At 37.9% G+C, this 11,547-nt stretch overlaps 1 protein-coding gene and 1 long non-coding RNA gene across 3 annotated transcripts in view; one reads left to right on the top strand and one right to left on the bottom strand.

Annotated features, from left to right (window-relative positions):
* Window positions 1-226: 226 nt before the first annotated feature.
* grm5b (glutamate receptor, metabotropic 5b) overlaps window positions 227-11,547 on the top strand; it is a 55,592-nt gene continuing 44,271 nt past the window's right edge. Inside the window, exons 1-4 of one of the 2 annotated variants that reach the window (XM_077540358.1) lie at window positions 227-370; window positions 8,051-8,507; window positions 10,058-10,492; window positions 10,559-10,673. In XM_077540358.1, coding sequence (XP_077396484.1) covers window positions 8,355-8,507; window positions 10,058-10,492; window positions 10,559-10,673 — 703 coding nt within the window. In that variant the 5' untranslated portion in view covers window positions 227-370; window positions 8,051-8,354. Of the gene's footprint in view, window positions 371-3,532; window positions 3,867-8,050; window positions 8,508-10,057; window positions 10,493-10,558; window positions 10,674-11,547 lie in introns of those variants that run through there. The other variant, XM_077540359.1, reaches the window with a different exon arrangement.
* The window catches only part of LOC144032874 (uncharacterized), a 53,354-nt gene continuing 50,143 nt past the window's right edge, over window positions 8,337-11,547 (bottom strand). The window contains exons 2-3 of the long non-coding RNA XR_013287816.1: window positions 10,024-10,219; window positions 8,337-8,496 (exon numbers count right to left, since the gene is read on the bottom strand). This is a non-coding gene — a long non-coding RNA (uncharacterized LOC144032874). The remainder of the gene's footprint in view (window positions 8,497-10,023; window positions 10,220-11,547) is intronic.

Genomic DNA, 11,547 nt, shown 5'->3' with positions numbered 1-11,547 from the left:
ATCAGTATCCATCTCCAGATGGTATAGTGGAGCTAGGTGTGATACATGGAGAGAGAGAGAGAGAGAGAGAGAGAGAGAGAGAGAGAGAGAGAGAGAGAGAGAGAGAGAGAGAGAGAGAGAGAGAGAGAGAGAGAGAGAGAGAGAGAGAGAGAGAGAGAGAGAGTGGTTGGGTGGCCTGCGATGTGAGTGGAGCCTCCTCATTGGAGCATTGAGAAAGAGAGAGAGCGGGAGATTGAGAGCGAGCGAGAAGGGGGGTTCATATGTTGCCATAGTAAAAAAGTAGATTAACCAAAGCGAGCAGCGATGCCATGATGGACGCATGGGAGATGTTGTTCTTCTCCAAGTCCGCACACCTGTCCTGCAAGCAGAGGTATGCTTTCCATTTATTGCACATAGCGGACCGTCTGGGAACATATCTTGAACCAAAACCTCTCATCTACATTTTTCTAGCTGGTTTATATTTTCCACTCATGTATGTGTTAGCACGAGTTAAAACTGCATACATGCATGCTGAAAACTAAGCAAAACAAATTCAAATTGAAGTTGGAAGCACATGTATGGCTGTATCATCAACAGCCATTGCTATGACACTTGAAACATAATCTATCTAAATGATCTCCTCTCATATGGTGTCGCCTCTCATAAATCTGTGAAGACAGAGACATACGAAGTCTGCCTTTATTCGTCGCTGAACGTACACATGCAGGACTGAACATGCATAGAGTGCACCAGTGTAATAAAATCTGTTTTAAAATGAGTAATTGGGAATATGGCATCCTTTGTAATAATTACTTTTCTTTTTTTCAAGTATTAACTCATTTACTGCCAGTCCAGTCCAAAGGAATCTTTGACGTCTATACCCGTCTATGGCAGTCAATGTGTTAAATAGAAATGTTAAGAAATGTATAGTTAATATAAAGCAGGACCTGTAGTTTAAGGGTGTCTGTGAAATAATTTGCAATAAATTATTGTGTTGCCTAATTGAAATGGGCACGTATCACATTGTCATTATCCTATTTTTCAATAACAAATAGGATGCTGCAACATATTCCTAGAGAATAAAGGCATCTTTTCGCCATGCATAAAAGTCGCAAAGTGAGAATAAAATGATATATTTGACATTCACTTGTTAAAATATAACTTTATCTTGGAAAAATACCCATTTGTTTTTGTAAAACATTTTTTTTTTTGTTGGAAAAAAACCCTACAACTTTATTCCCATTTTTTCTCTAAAAAAATGTGAATTTGTTATAATTACATAATTTTCTTCTGGTAACTTTTTAATTTCAAGACATATAGGGTTGTACATGTTAATGGGTCCTTGGGAGAAAAGAAAGGCTGTAGCAATCCTGATATTTATATTGTGCACAGGAAATGATGTCACACCCCAGCCATCTTTTGCACAGGTGATTTAATGCCTAAGCCACGCCCCTAGTGTGAATGACAGTTTAATTTGCTTTAGTTTGTCCAAAGTAAGTAGCACAGGCGGGGGTCCTGATTTGCATGACTTGACTTGAATTAAATTACCGATTTTAGTACTTCGGATGTCTTGGCTAAAATTTATAAAAGACTTGATTTAGACTTGAACTACGTGACTTGTCAAGTATTGCCTGTTTGCATTTGAAAATCTGCATTTTAGCGCTAATGTGCCATTTGTTTCTTTTTGCAAGAAGTTAGTTGTTGTGTAGAACCTGGCTGGACAATAAATTGAAATGTAATTATGACTTTGATTTTGGCTTCTATCGATCTTACAATCTAAGAAAAATGATGATAATGTGCCGAATAGCACAGTGTTAGTGCAAGTTCCCGACATTGTGAAAGTACCCTGAATGCACCGTGTTACTTGCACAGCTAGCTAGTGACGTTCTGCCTTCCCTGAGTGTGCTTTAAACTGTTTAATGACACCCCAGTTGGAGTTTACTGTAAAAGTAAACACATAACACAAAGACATGATTCATTTTAAAATAATTGCCATTACTACAGGTAATGCTAAAGTCAATGTAAAATCCCAATGACATGCTATCAGGAAATTAGCATGAGGGATACTTCAAATAACAAACATTCACATACAAATGATGTAGGAAAACACTAACAGGTAAAACAAGTACTTTGTTACTAATTTATTTTCTGGTTGTTCTTTGAAGTTATATTTAAAGCTGACATTTGAACGAGTCAAAAAACTTTTTGTTGTTGTAGCAACACATATATGGCACAAAATAGAATAACGAAGAAAACTAAGATCCCAGGTTATCCCAGTAAGTCCCAAGACTTGTGAAAATAAAATTAATAAATTAATTAATAAAATTAAGAATAAATACGATAATGAGATAAAGGGATATGCTTATTCTCCGTTTAAATACGCGCAAAGACGCAATACAGCAGGTGTGGATGCCGCGGAATGAAAAGGTTTGAATTTCACATAATATTTACAAGGTCATTTTGTACTTTGACAAAAAGAATAGTGTTCAAAAATAAAATGTCCCACATACAGGGATGAATGGGCATGAGACTATGATGCAGATATTGAGCAGTTCAGTTTTGGTAGTGAATGAATACCGTGATTTACGTGAGTTTTGACGTGATTTCAATATCAATCAAAACTAATTCTGATTATTATTTTTGCCATAATCATCCATCCCTGGTTTCTTATGAAATTGGGGAAAACACAATGGTAACATATAACTTTATGTAGCATTATAAGCCCCACAAAGACAGCTGGACTATGTTCACTTCACAGTTTAGCTCAGTGATTCCCACCCAGGGTGTTGTGACAAAACGGGAAATCATCCACTATGACTTACTTTGTCAGAAATTAATTATTTATGAATTACAAATAATCTGGCTCATCTACCAGCGACTTATAGTGACAGACAAAACAATTACATGTTCTTCCATTCGATGTTAGAAGGCACCTGTTGCCATTTATACAACAGAAGTCATGTTTTAAATAAATTTGTGATTAAAATTGAGATGAGAACATCGTTACTTCACTATTCATACTTTTCGTGACATTTGTTTGGTGGTGCTCCCTGAAATTTGTCTAATCAAGTAAAATGGGTGCCTTGGCCTAATAAAGGTTGGGAAAGACTTTTAGCTCACTGACATTGCTATAGTCAACTATTATAAGCTTTATGTTGGTTACACATTTAATTAAGAAGGAAATAAAGTCATATAGACAATATGGAGACTGGCTAAGACTTCATTGACTAAAAATGCTATGAAATGAAGAAAACGTTTTTTTTTTAAAATAGACTTAGATGTTCAAATGTGTCTTATATATAAATAAGACCTTGGAGTTTAATGATTTTTGCTACATTTACATGACTGTAAACTATAAGTGACTCTGATGAGCACACCTGAGGCACTTTACATTCATACAGACCCTCAAAAGACATTTCTGACTGTTTCTGCAGTAGCTAATAATGATTTAGTATTTGAAGCAAAGTGAACAGCTTTAATCTTAGCTTCACCAGCTAGCCAAACTTGGCGCACCTGTTCAGGCAACTGTGCCTGGAGCAAATCCTTTCCCAGTCAGCACAGCAGGCAGGACACGACACTTGTTCTCCAACTTTACAGCGACGAGGTGTTTCTCTGGAATATGAGCGTTTTGTATCGAATTGGGGATAAGCGGATGCATCGTCGCAGCGTTTGTTGACAAGTGTGAAACGGTGTGCGTGCGTGCGTGTTTGGAGCGAGGCTCAGTCAGGTGTGCGTGACTGGAAAACGGAGGAAGCGGTGGCAGATGAGGCAAAGCTGCTGGTGGCTTTGACATTGAACTGAGCGCCATCGCTGCAATCTCCCTCCCTTCATAGATTGCAAAATTGCGACCTAATTACCAAGAGGAGACACGCGAGGAAGGAAGGAAGGTAAGACTTTAGCTCTGGCAGAATAGCGACGTGAACTGTAATTCATTTCACATTCACGTGGAGTCTTGCTTTTCTCCGCCTGCCCAGACTTAATTTCCCGTAGTTTGTCGTCACCTTCGCAAAATGTGAATGGATACAGAAACGCATTAGTGTTTTGCCTCCCCGAGTGAGCAAGAACAAACTGCTGCATGTGGTGTGAAAGATCCTGTCGTGCTATCCGGACGCAGTCTAAACATCGGCAATGTTTGTCTTGTTGTGCAGCTCTTTCATGTTGTGCACCAAAGTCGCCCCGAAGTGTGTGCAGGATGGCAAGGAGCTCCTCTCTCCCATTGCGGCTGGTGGGCGCAGCGCTGCACCAGCTCCTCTTTATCATTAATGTCTCATGTATGCAGAAGACGCCTGGCGAGGAGTTGCTACTCGCTGTTGAACGACATGTGAATTCAATGCATTTTTACATAAAGTGATTTGAGGTCAGTTCGACTCGTACCCGCTGTCAGATCTTGTTGCTGCAGTCTCAGTTCAAGTCCACTCGGCTCTGGGACATATTGGAGACAATGCCTGGACGTTGTCTTATCTAGTCTCTTACATTCTCATGGGGGCAGTTCTCTGTGTTTGTAGTACTCTGCGGTGTCTTTTTATCGTGACATAATTCTTGGTTAAAATGCTTGGTTATTGACTTGGGCTGGTGTGCAGAGAAACGGATGGTGCCCTTTACTGTTTGATCAGGCCATTCATTATCATATTTCACAAACCCTCCTTACAGACAGAAGTTGGAGTTCAAAGATGTAGTGGGAAAGGGCAATTCATTACTGCATACGCAGTGACATTTAAGCAGGTTTCATCATTATTATATCCCTTGCTTGGATTTGGACGTGATATTTGTCTGTCAAGATACAATGACTGGAATCAATGTAATGACCAAACATCAATATGAACATGAAAATTGAATGATGCACACATATTTATTTTTAAATCAAATGAGATAATAACTGTTGCAGTTTCTTGTCCAAATTCTGGACCAAAGCGGATATAGATTTGTTTATACAGGTACTACGTTTCATTATTTCTGTAATGGCACTTAAACCTTCATCAAATTGTTGAAGAATAATTAAAGAAGAAAACAAAACAAAACGAACAATCAGGGGTGATAAGTAATTTTACATTATGTAATGTACTTGGTGGTGCTTATGTGGGGAAATAATAGAATGTGTTAAATATCACTGCTCATGTCTACATTCTAACAACAGTGGAACCTCTACTTACGAACGTCTCTTCATACGAAATTTTCGAGTTACGAAACTCCTCAACGGGAAAATATTGCCTCTTGTTACGAAAGAAATTTCTAGATACGAAAGGTAAAAATACATTACCGAACGCAACATACTTTCGGCTATGGCTATTTCTTACCATAGGTACCTATTAGCGTCAATACTAGATCGGTGTTTGTGCATCGTTCTGGCATCCCATTGGCTAAGAGGAACCTCTACCATAGGTATCTATGAGCGTATACTAGATCGGTGTCTATACAGCGTCCTCATCATTCATCCCGCGGCCCAGGAGGTGTTCCGATAGTTTTTGGTAAATGTATGAACTAACGGCCAACGAATTTGTGCAAAAATTCAAACAATTGGTGATTGATGAAGGCACAGTAAGTTTTTAATTGCAACGAGACGGGCCTTTTTTTTAAAAAAAAGATGCCTCGCCATACAGGAAGTTTCCATGAAGTTTCAGAATTTGTTTAAAAGAATCGCCCAGAAAAAGTGTTCACCAGTCGGGCGTTTGCTCACTAAGATGTTTGCATTGGACATTAACGAAAGATTGTTTAAAAAAAACAAAAAACAAAACACTTCTGAGGGAGGAGAACATGAACCAGAGGGCAAAAAAACGATGAGGACAGCAGTTAAAAAGGTAAATGACCATCATTTTTATTCTTTACTCTATTCTTTGTTATTTACATATGCACAACTCTAATTTATTGTGCAATAATCTAATTGTAACATGTATTTGTTACATGTTTTGATGCATTTTTATGCTTTATAAAACATTTATGTCTGAAATTTGGGAGGCTTGGAACGGATTAGGGCATTTACATGGAAAATGCGTCTCTACTTACAAATTTTTCTACTTAAGAACTTTCTTCCAGGACCAATTAATTTCGTAAGTAGAGGTACCACTGTATGTACACTAATAGGCAGAACGTGAAGGTGATCAAATTGTAGCAAGAGAATTTTTCTTAATCTTACCGTGTGATTGTGTTTATTGTGAGCAATTGTTCTATTACCATTTAAACCCAAGACCCCATAAGTCCCCCCAAGGAGTCGCGCATTGCATAAACACTGGCCTCTCACACATCTTCATGCTGTAATGTAGCACAAGCAGTACTTACTCAGTGACTCACTGACATAATATGACTCAAAAAGGAGCTTAGTAATAGACAACACGGCGTATGTGAAGACACAATGGTTACCATGCATTTTCAATTGAATTGCAAAATTATTGTCACCCTTGAATGCCCCGTTAAAACTTTTGTATCAAACAAAGCAGTGACACATGATCAATGAACAGGGATTGTGATGTTTCGACATCAAATGCTTTTATGATGATACTCATGTGTTGATTGAAAATATTTGTAAATGCATCGTTTTTGGGGGAGGGACCGAGGATTGATCTATACACAATAAGACAGACACAAAGGGCGAGTGATAGAGAGATCCAGCATGTATGACTGCCTGTGTGAAAGGCTTGGAAATGAAACACTAGTAGTTTGTATTCAGTGAGTGAGTAGATTTGTGTGTAAGTGTGCAAAAGAGGAGCTGTTCTGTTTGACTTGTTCATTATTAGAGCAGCGGTTAGCCCGGCTGCCTTCCTGACACCGTCATGTTAATTACAATTAGCCAGACTGTCCCTTGTTGAATTTTTTTTCGTGCTCGTCATTTTTTCATAAATGGAACTCGGCGGCACAGTTAAAGCAGTGTGTTAGCACATGTGCCTCACAGTTCTGGGGCTGGTGGTTCAAATTTGAGATCCAGTCTTACTGCGCATGTTTTGCTGGAGATTGCCTGGATTTTCTCCTCTTTTTAGCGCCCATATTATTTTGAATTTTCATTTTTAAATTACATTTTCTCCTCTCTGTCACATCCCCCTAGTCAGCACAACACAGACACCTGTGCTATGACCTTCATCCTGCTCCGCATGAGAAGCGGATGCTTTGCTATCCTGTGCAGTAAATCATTTGTCAGGTCAAAGCAGGAACACCGGGATGATTACTTATAAGCTTTACAAATGTATTTCACATCTCTCTGCTATTTAATAGAAATGTACAACATAGGCAAACATACAGCGCCCTTTTTTCGTGCCCAGGACAAAGTACAGTACAGGAAGTCCTGGAGTTATGACGCGCTCAACCTACGACGTTTTGACTTTACGATGCTTGTGCCTCGTCCGGTAGAACATTCTATTCGCTAGCATTTCCCACAGTAATCACGGCATTTTAAAGTTATTTAAAGTTGTGTTGTTGTTACCTCCAGAAAAGGGGGGCCATCGAGAAGGTGAGCTCGCCGTCATGCGTGTCACGTTGTTTATTGGGGGGATATATTTCTTATACAGTAAAGGATTTTCCTAAACTAGTAAAAGTTCGTTGAGGAAGGGAATGCGGCCGACTCCCTGCCAATCGAAGTGGCTCCCCTCATTTGCTTTAAATTCAGTGCAGCGATTCGCTGCATGGTCTACTTGGAAGTGCAAGAAGATCTCCACTTGTGGATGATCTAAAGTACGTGGCACTTGGAGACCAGCTTCTTCACCCGTTTGTGCGTCCATGTGTGATGTGGTCTGAGCAGGTCATCTGTGGTCTGCCAAATTGGCAACGGCAGAGCAAACCTTGTGCTCATGAAAATCAGGATCCGCCGGCATTTGCGCCTGCCGGAGATGCGCTGTCTATGAAAATAGAGCACCAAATGTTTTATGGGGTTAACTTTAAAGTGGCAGCTGTAGTTGAGCTGGAAAAGCTGCCAAATGTCATTTTACACCTTGATGCACTTTACTCTCACAAATGAGATACAAATGAAAAAGAAATGAAGTAATGAAAGATGCATTATTTATGCATTGATTATGTCTGCATGGGTGTTACACTTATGTCCTATAGCTGCTGCAGTTTTTAATATTAACATTTTTTCCCCTTCTTGCAGGTTCATGTGAATATGTCTGTCTGCCATCACTTACTTTGGACACCAGCTCTGAATCTGGACTTCGATCATTTATTGAAACTCAGTCAAGATTTTCTGTTAGATTTTTCAAGTCCCACTGCTGCACCGGCCTCTGTTACGCTGACACTCCAACATTGAAACTGACGACACGGAAGAAAAGAATGAGTTAAAAACAACCTGAAACAAGAGTGCTTTTGCTATGGCCAGAAAAACAGATTCCGCAGGACAAGTTATTGCCTGTGAGAGCGTCTTTTAATTTCAGTTTTGGATTAATAAACAGAGCAAGATGATTCTGTGGCTGCTCCTCTTCTTCGTTTGGGCGGCACTTGAGCCAACCGACTCTGCCCAGTCTAGTGAACGGCGAGTTGTAGCTCACATCCCTGGGGACATCATCATTGGAGCATTGTTCTCTGTGCATCATCAGCCTCCTGCAGACAAGGTTGGTTTTGGAATATTTATATGTTTAACATTATAATTAGGGGTGGCAAAATTAGTGCATTCATTTTGAGTTAATTTAAAGTTCCTTTAACACCACAATATTTTTTAAAATGCGATTAACTTACTTGTAAAGCCTGTACTATGGGAATTCCAGTCACAATAGCAGACATGTCCATGTCCAAATTTAGCTGTAATAAATTTAATATAATAATACATATGTTTGTGGAGCCTGGTGTCAAGTTGTATTTTACAATTAAATGTGCAGAATTTCACTTGTTACTTCATATTAAAATTAGATAGTTCTTAATAAAAAAAACGAAAAATGCACTGAGCCATCACCAATGTCTTACAAATGCAATTATGCCATCTAGTGGCAGAAATATGACCTAAACACAAATCAGTATCACACTCATTTTTACATTTTTCTTTTTGTTTTAACTCAATTTTTATGAATTATTATGAAATTATTGCATCAATGACTAATATATTTATTAGTTTAAAAATTTTCCACACTTTTTCCACTTTTATATCTATCTACAAGAGTATGAAAACTTGAAATGATGAAAAAAAACACTGCACATTTTATTGTACATTTAAAACAAATTTAATTTTTGTGATTAATCGTGAGTTGACTATTGAAGTCATGTGATTAATTACAATTAAACATTTTATAGTGATTGACCAATATGTTTTTTTTCAAGGCCGATACCTATACCGATTATTAGTAGTCAAGGAGGCCAATAACCGATATTTCAAGCCAATATTCATTTGCAGTAAAATAGAAAAAAAAAATCTTTTAAACTATATTGACAGATTTGTTTAAAAAAAAATAACAAAAATTGAAGTGCTTATTGCTGTTAGCATGTGTTAAGCTAAATAAATAATAATAATAATAATAATAATAATAATTAAAAACCAAGTAAATAGATCCCCAAGTTTTCTAAAATGTCAACATAATTTCTTGATTTAAATTTTTTTTTTAATAAAAAGTGTAGGGAGGTCATATTATTATTATTATTATTATTATTATTATTATTATTATTATTATTATTATTATTTATAAAGTGGAAATTTAAATAGATCCATAAATGAAAAGTTCGCCATATCTGACTGAGTGACAAATATCTGTGAATGTAGCTAATTTGGGATTTTTGTACAGATTCGTAAGAAGTTCTGACTGGGAAAGATCTTTGCAGTGGAAAAATTGTCTTAATATGTTCCAAATGTGTTTATGATGAATAAAAACTGACTCAACAACTTAAAATTCCTGATGAGAACCCAAAATTCGCAACGTATGCAAGTATTCACTGCTTAATGAGATACCAGCTTTATCGGCCTTCAGATTAAAAAAATGGCCGATGCCGATATTTGTCAAAATGCCAAATATCTGGCCCAGCCGATTATCGGTCTATCCCTAAAATTTTAATCACCTGACACCCCTAATAAAAAAACAATATATAAAAATAACACATGTATGCCTGGATGAGGAGTACTATAAAAGAGTTATGGTTTCCTACCCTTTCTGTTTAATCCTTATTCCTTGCTGTCCAGGTCCACGAACGCAAGTGTGGCGCTGTTCGAGAGCAGTACGGTATCCAGCGGGTGGAGGCCATGATGCACACGCTCGACCGCATCAACGCAGACCCTCACATCCTTCCCAACATCACCCTCGGATGTGAAATCCGCGACTCCTGTTGGCACTCCGCCGTGGCCCTGGAGCAGAGCATTGAATTTATTCGGGATTCTTTAGTATCGTCTGACGAGGCAGAGGAGTGGGGTGGAGGAAATCCTTGGGGAGGAGGCGGCGGGGGTGCAACCATGAAGTGCGCCGACCCCTCTGCCACTCCCATGCGAGGGAAAAAGCCCATTGTGGGTTTAATCGGGCCAGGATCAAGCTCAGTCGCTATCCAGGTCCAGAATCTTCTACAGCTGTTCAACATACCACAAATTGCCTACTCTGCTACTAGTATGGATCTTAGTGATAAGGTAAGACATATTTTACTGAATATAAACTCATGGCACTCTTCTCTAATTGTATGTCTGTTTTTGCAGAGTCTATACAAGTACTTCATGCGGGTGGTGCCGTCAGATGCCCAACAGGCAAGGGCTATGGTGGACATAGTCAAGAGATACAACTGGAGCTATGTGTCTGCCATCAACACTGAAGGTACATCATCTGAATTCAAATTAAATATTCCATCTATTCTGCATGTTTTAGATGTTTCCCTCCTCCAACACACCTGGTTCAAATGATCAGGATCATCATCAGATTTTTGATTTTTCCACAATTTTCTTTGCCATGGGCTCAAAGAACCCCTTAGCAGTCTAACAATATGCCCAATAGGGATGTAACGATATACAAACATCACAATACGATATTATCACGATATTGTGGGGAGGTTTGCGATATAAAAAAAAAGTCACAATATTTAAAAAAATATAAAATAAAAAAAAACTCATCCTGAAAACAATATTGTGCTTATACAGAAATAATATTATAAAAAAATAATACGATAAAAATATTATTATATATAAAATATATAAAATATATAAATATATGCATCCAGTTCACAAACATACTACGTTCCCCTTCATCTGACCATTAGTGTGGATTTTAAACGTATAAGGGCCAAAACATGCCTTTTAAAAAGTCAACTGCACAAAAAAAAAAAAGCAAAAAAAAAAAAGCAAAACTAGCCACCAGGGGGTGCTAGAACTGCACAAATGGAAATCAACCTGACTTCTTTTTTTTTTTTTTAACAGATGTGCCGCTTTCAATATCATGACATGACAACGACGATATAGTGTGGGAGATTGAATATCGCAATATCACGATATTGCCGGTATAGTTACATCCCTAATGCCCAATGTAAAATGCACTAACTCAGCACTGAACTAAAGCATGCAATAACATCATTTTTCATCCACTGATGCCATCACACCACAACAAAAAAAAATATTTTTTATTGTTAAATACTGTACAGGGTGTAAATGTAAAAAAAACTTAAAGAGAAATTAAAATGGGAATTTTCTGTTTTTGG

This window comes from Festucalex cinctus, chromosome 13 (genome assembly GCF_051991245.1).
Source record: "Festucalex cinctus isolate MCC-2025b chromosome 13, RoL_Fcin_1.0, whole genome shotgun sequence".
Taxonomy (NCBI): domain Eukaryota; kingdom Metazoa; phylum Chordata; class Actinopteri; order Syngnathiformes; family Syngnathidae; genus Festucalex; species Festucalex cinctus.
Note: the sequence above shows the minus strand (reverse complement) of the source record. Positions and strands in the feature narration are given on the sequence as shown.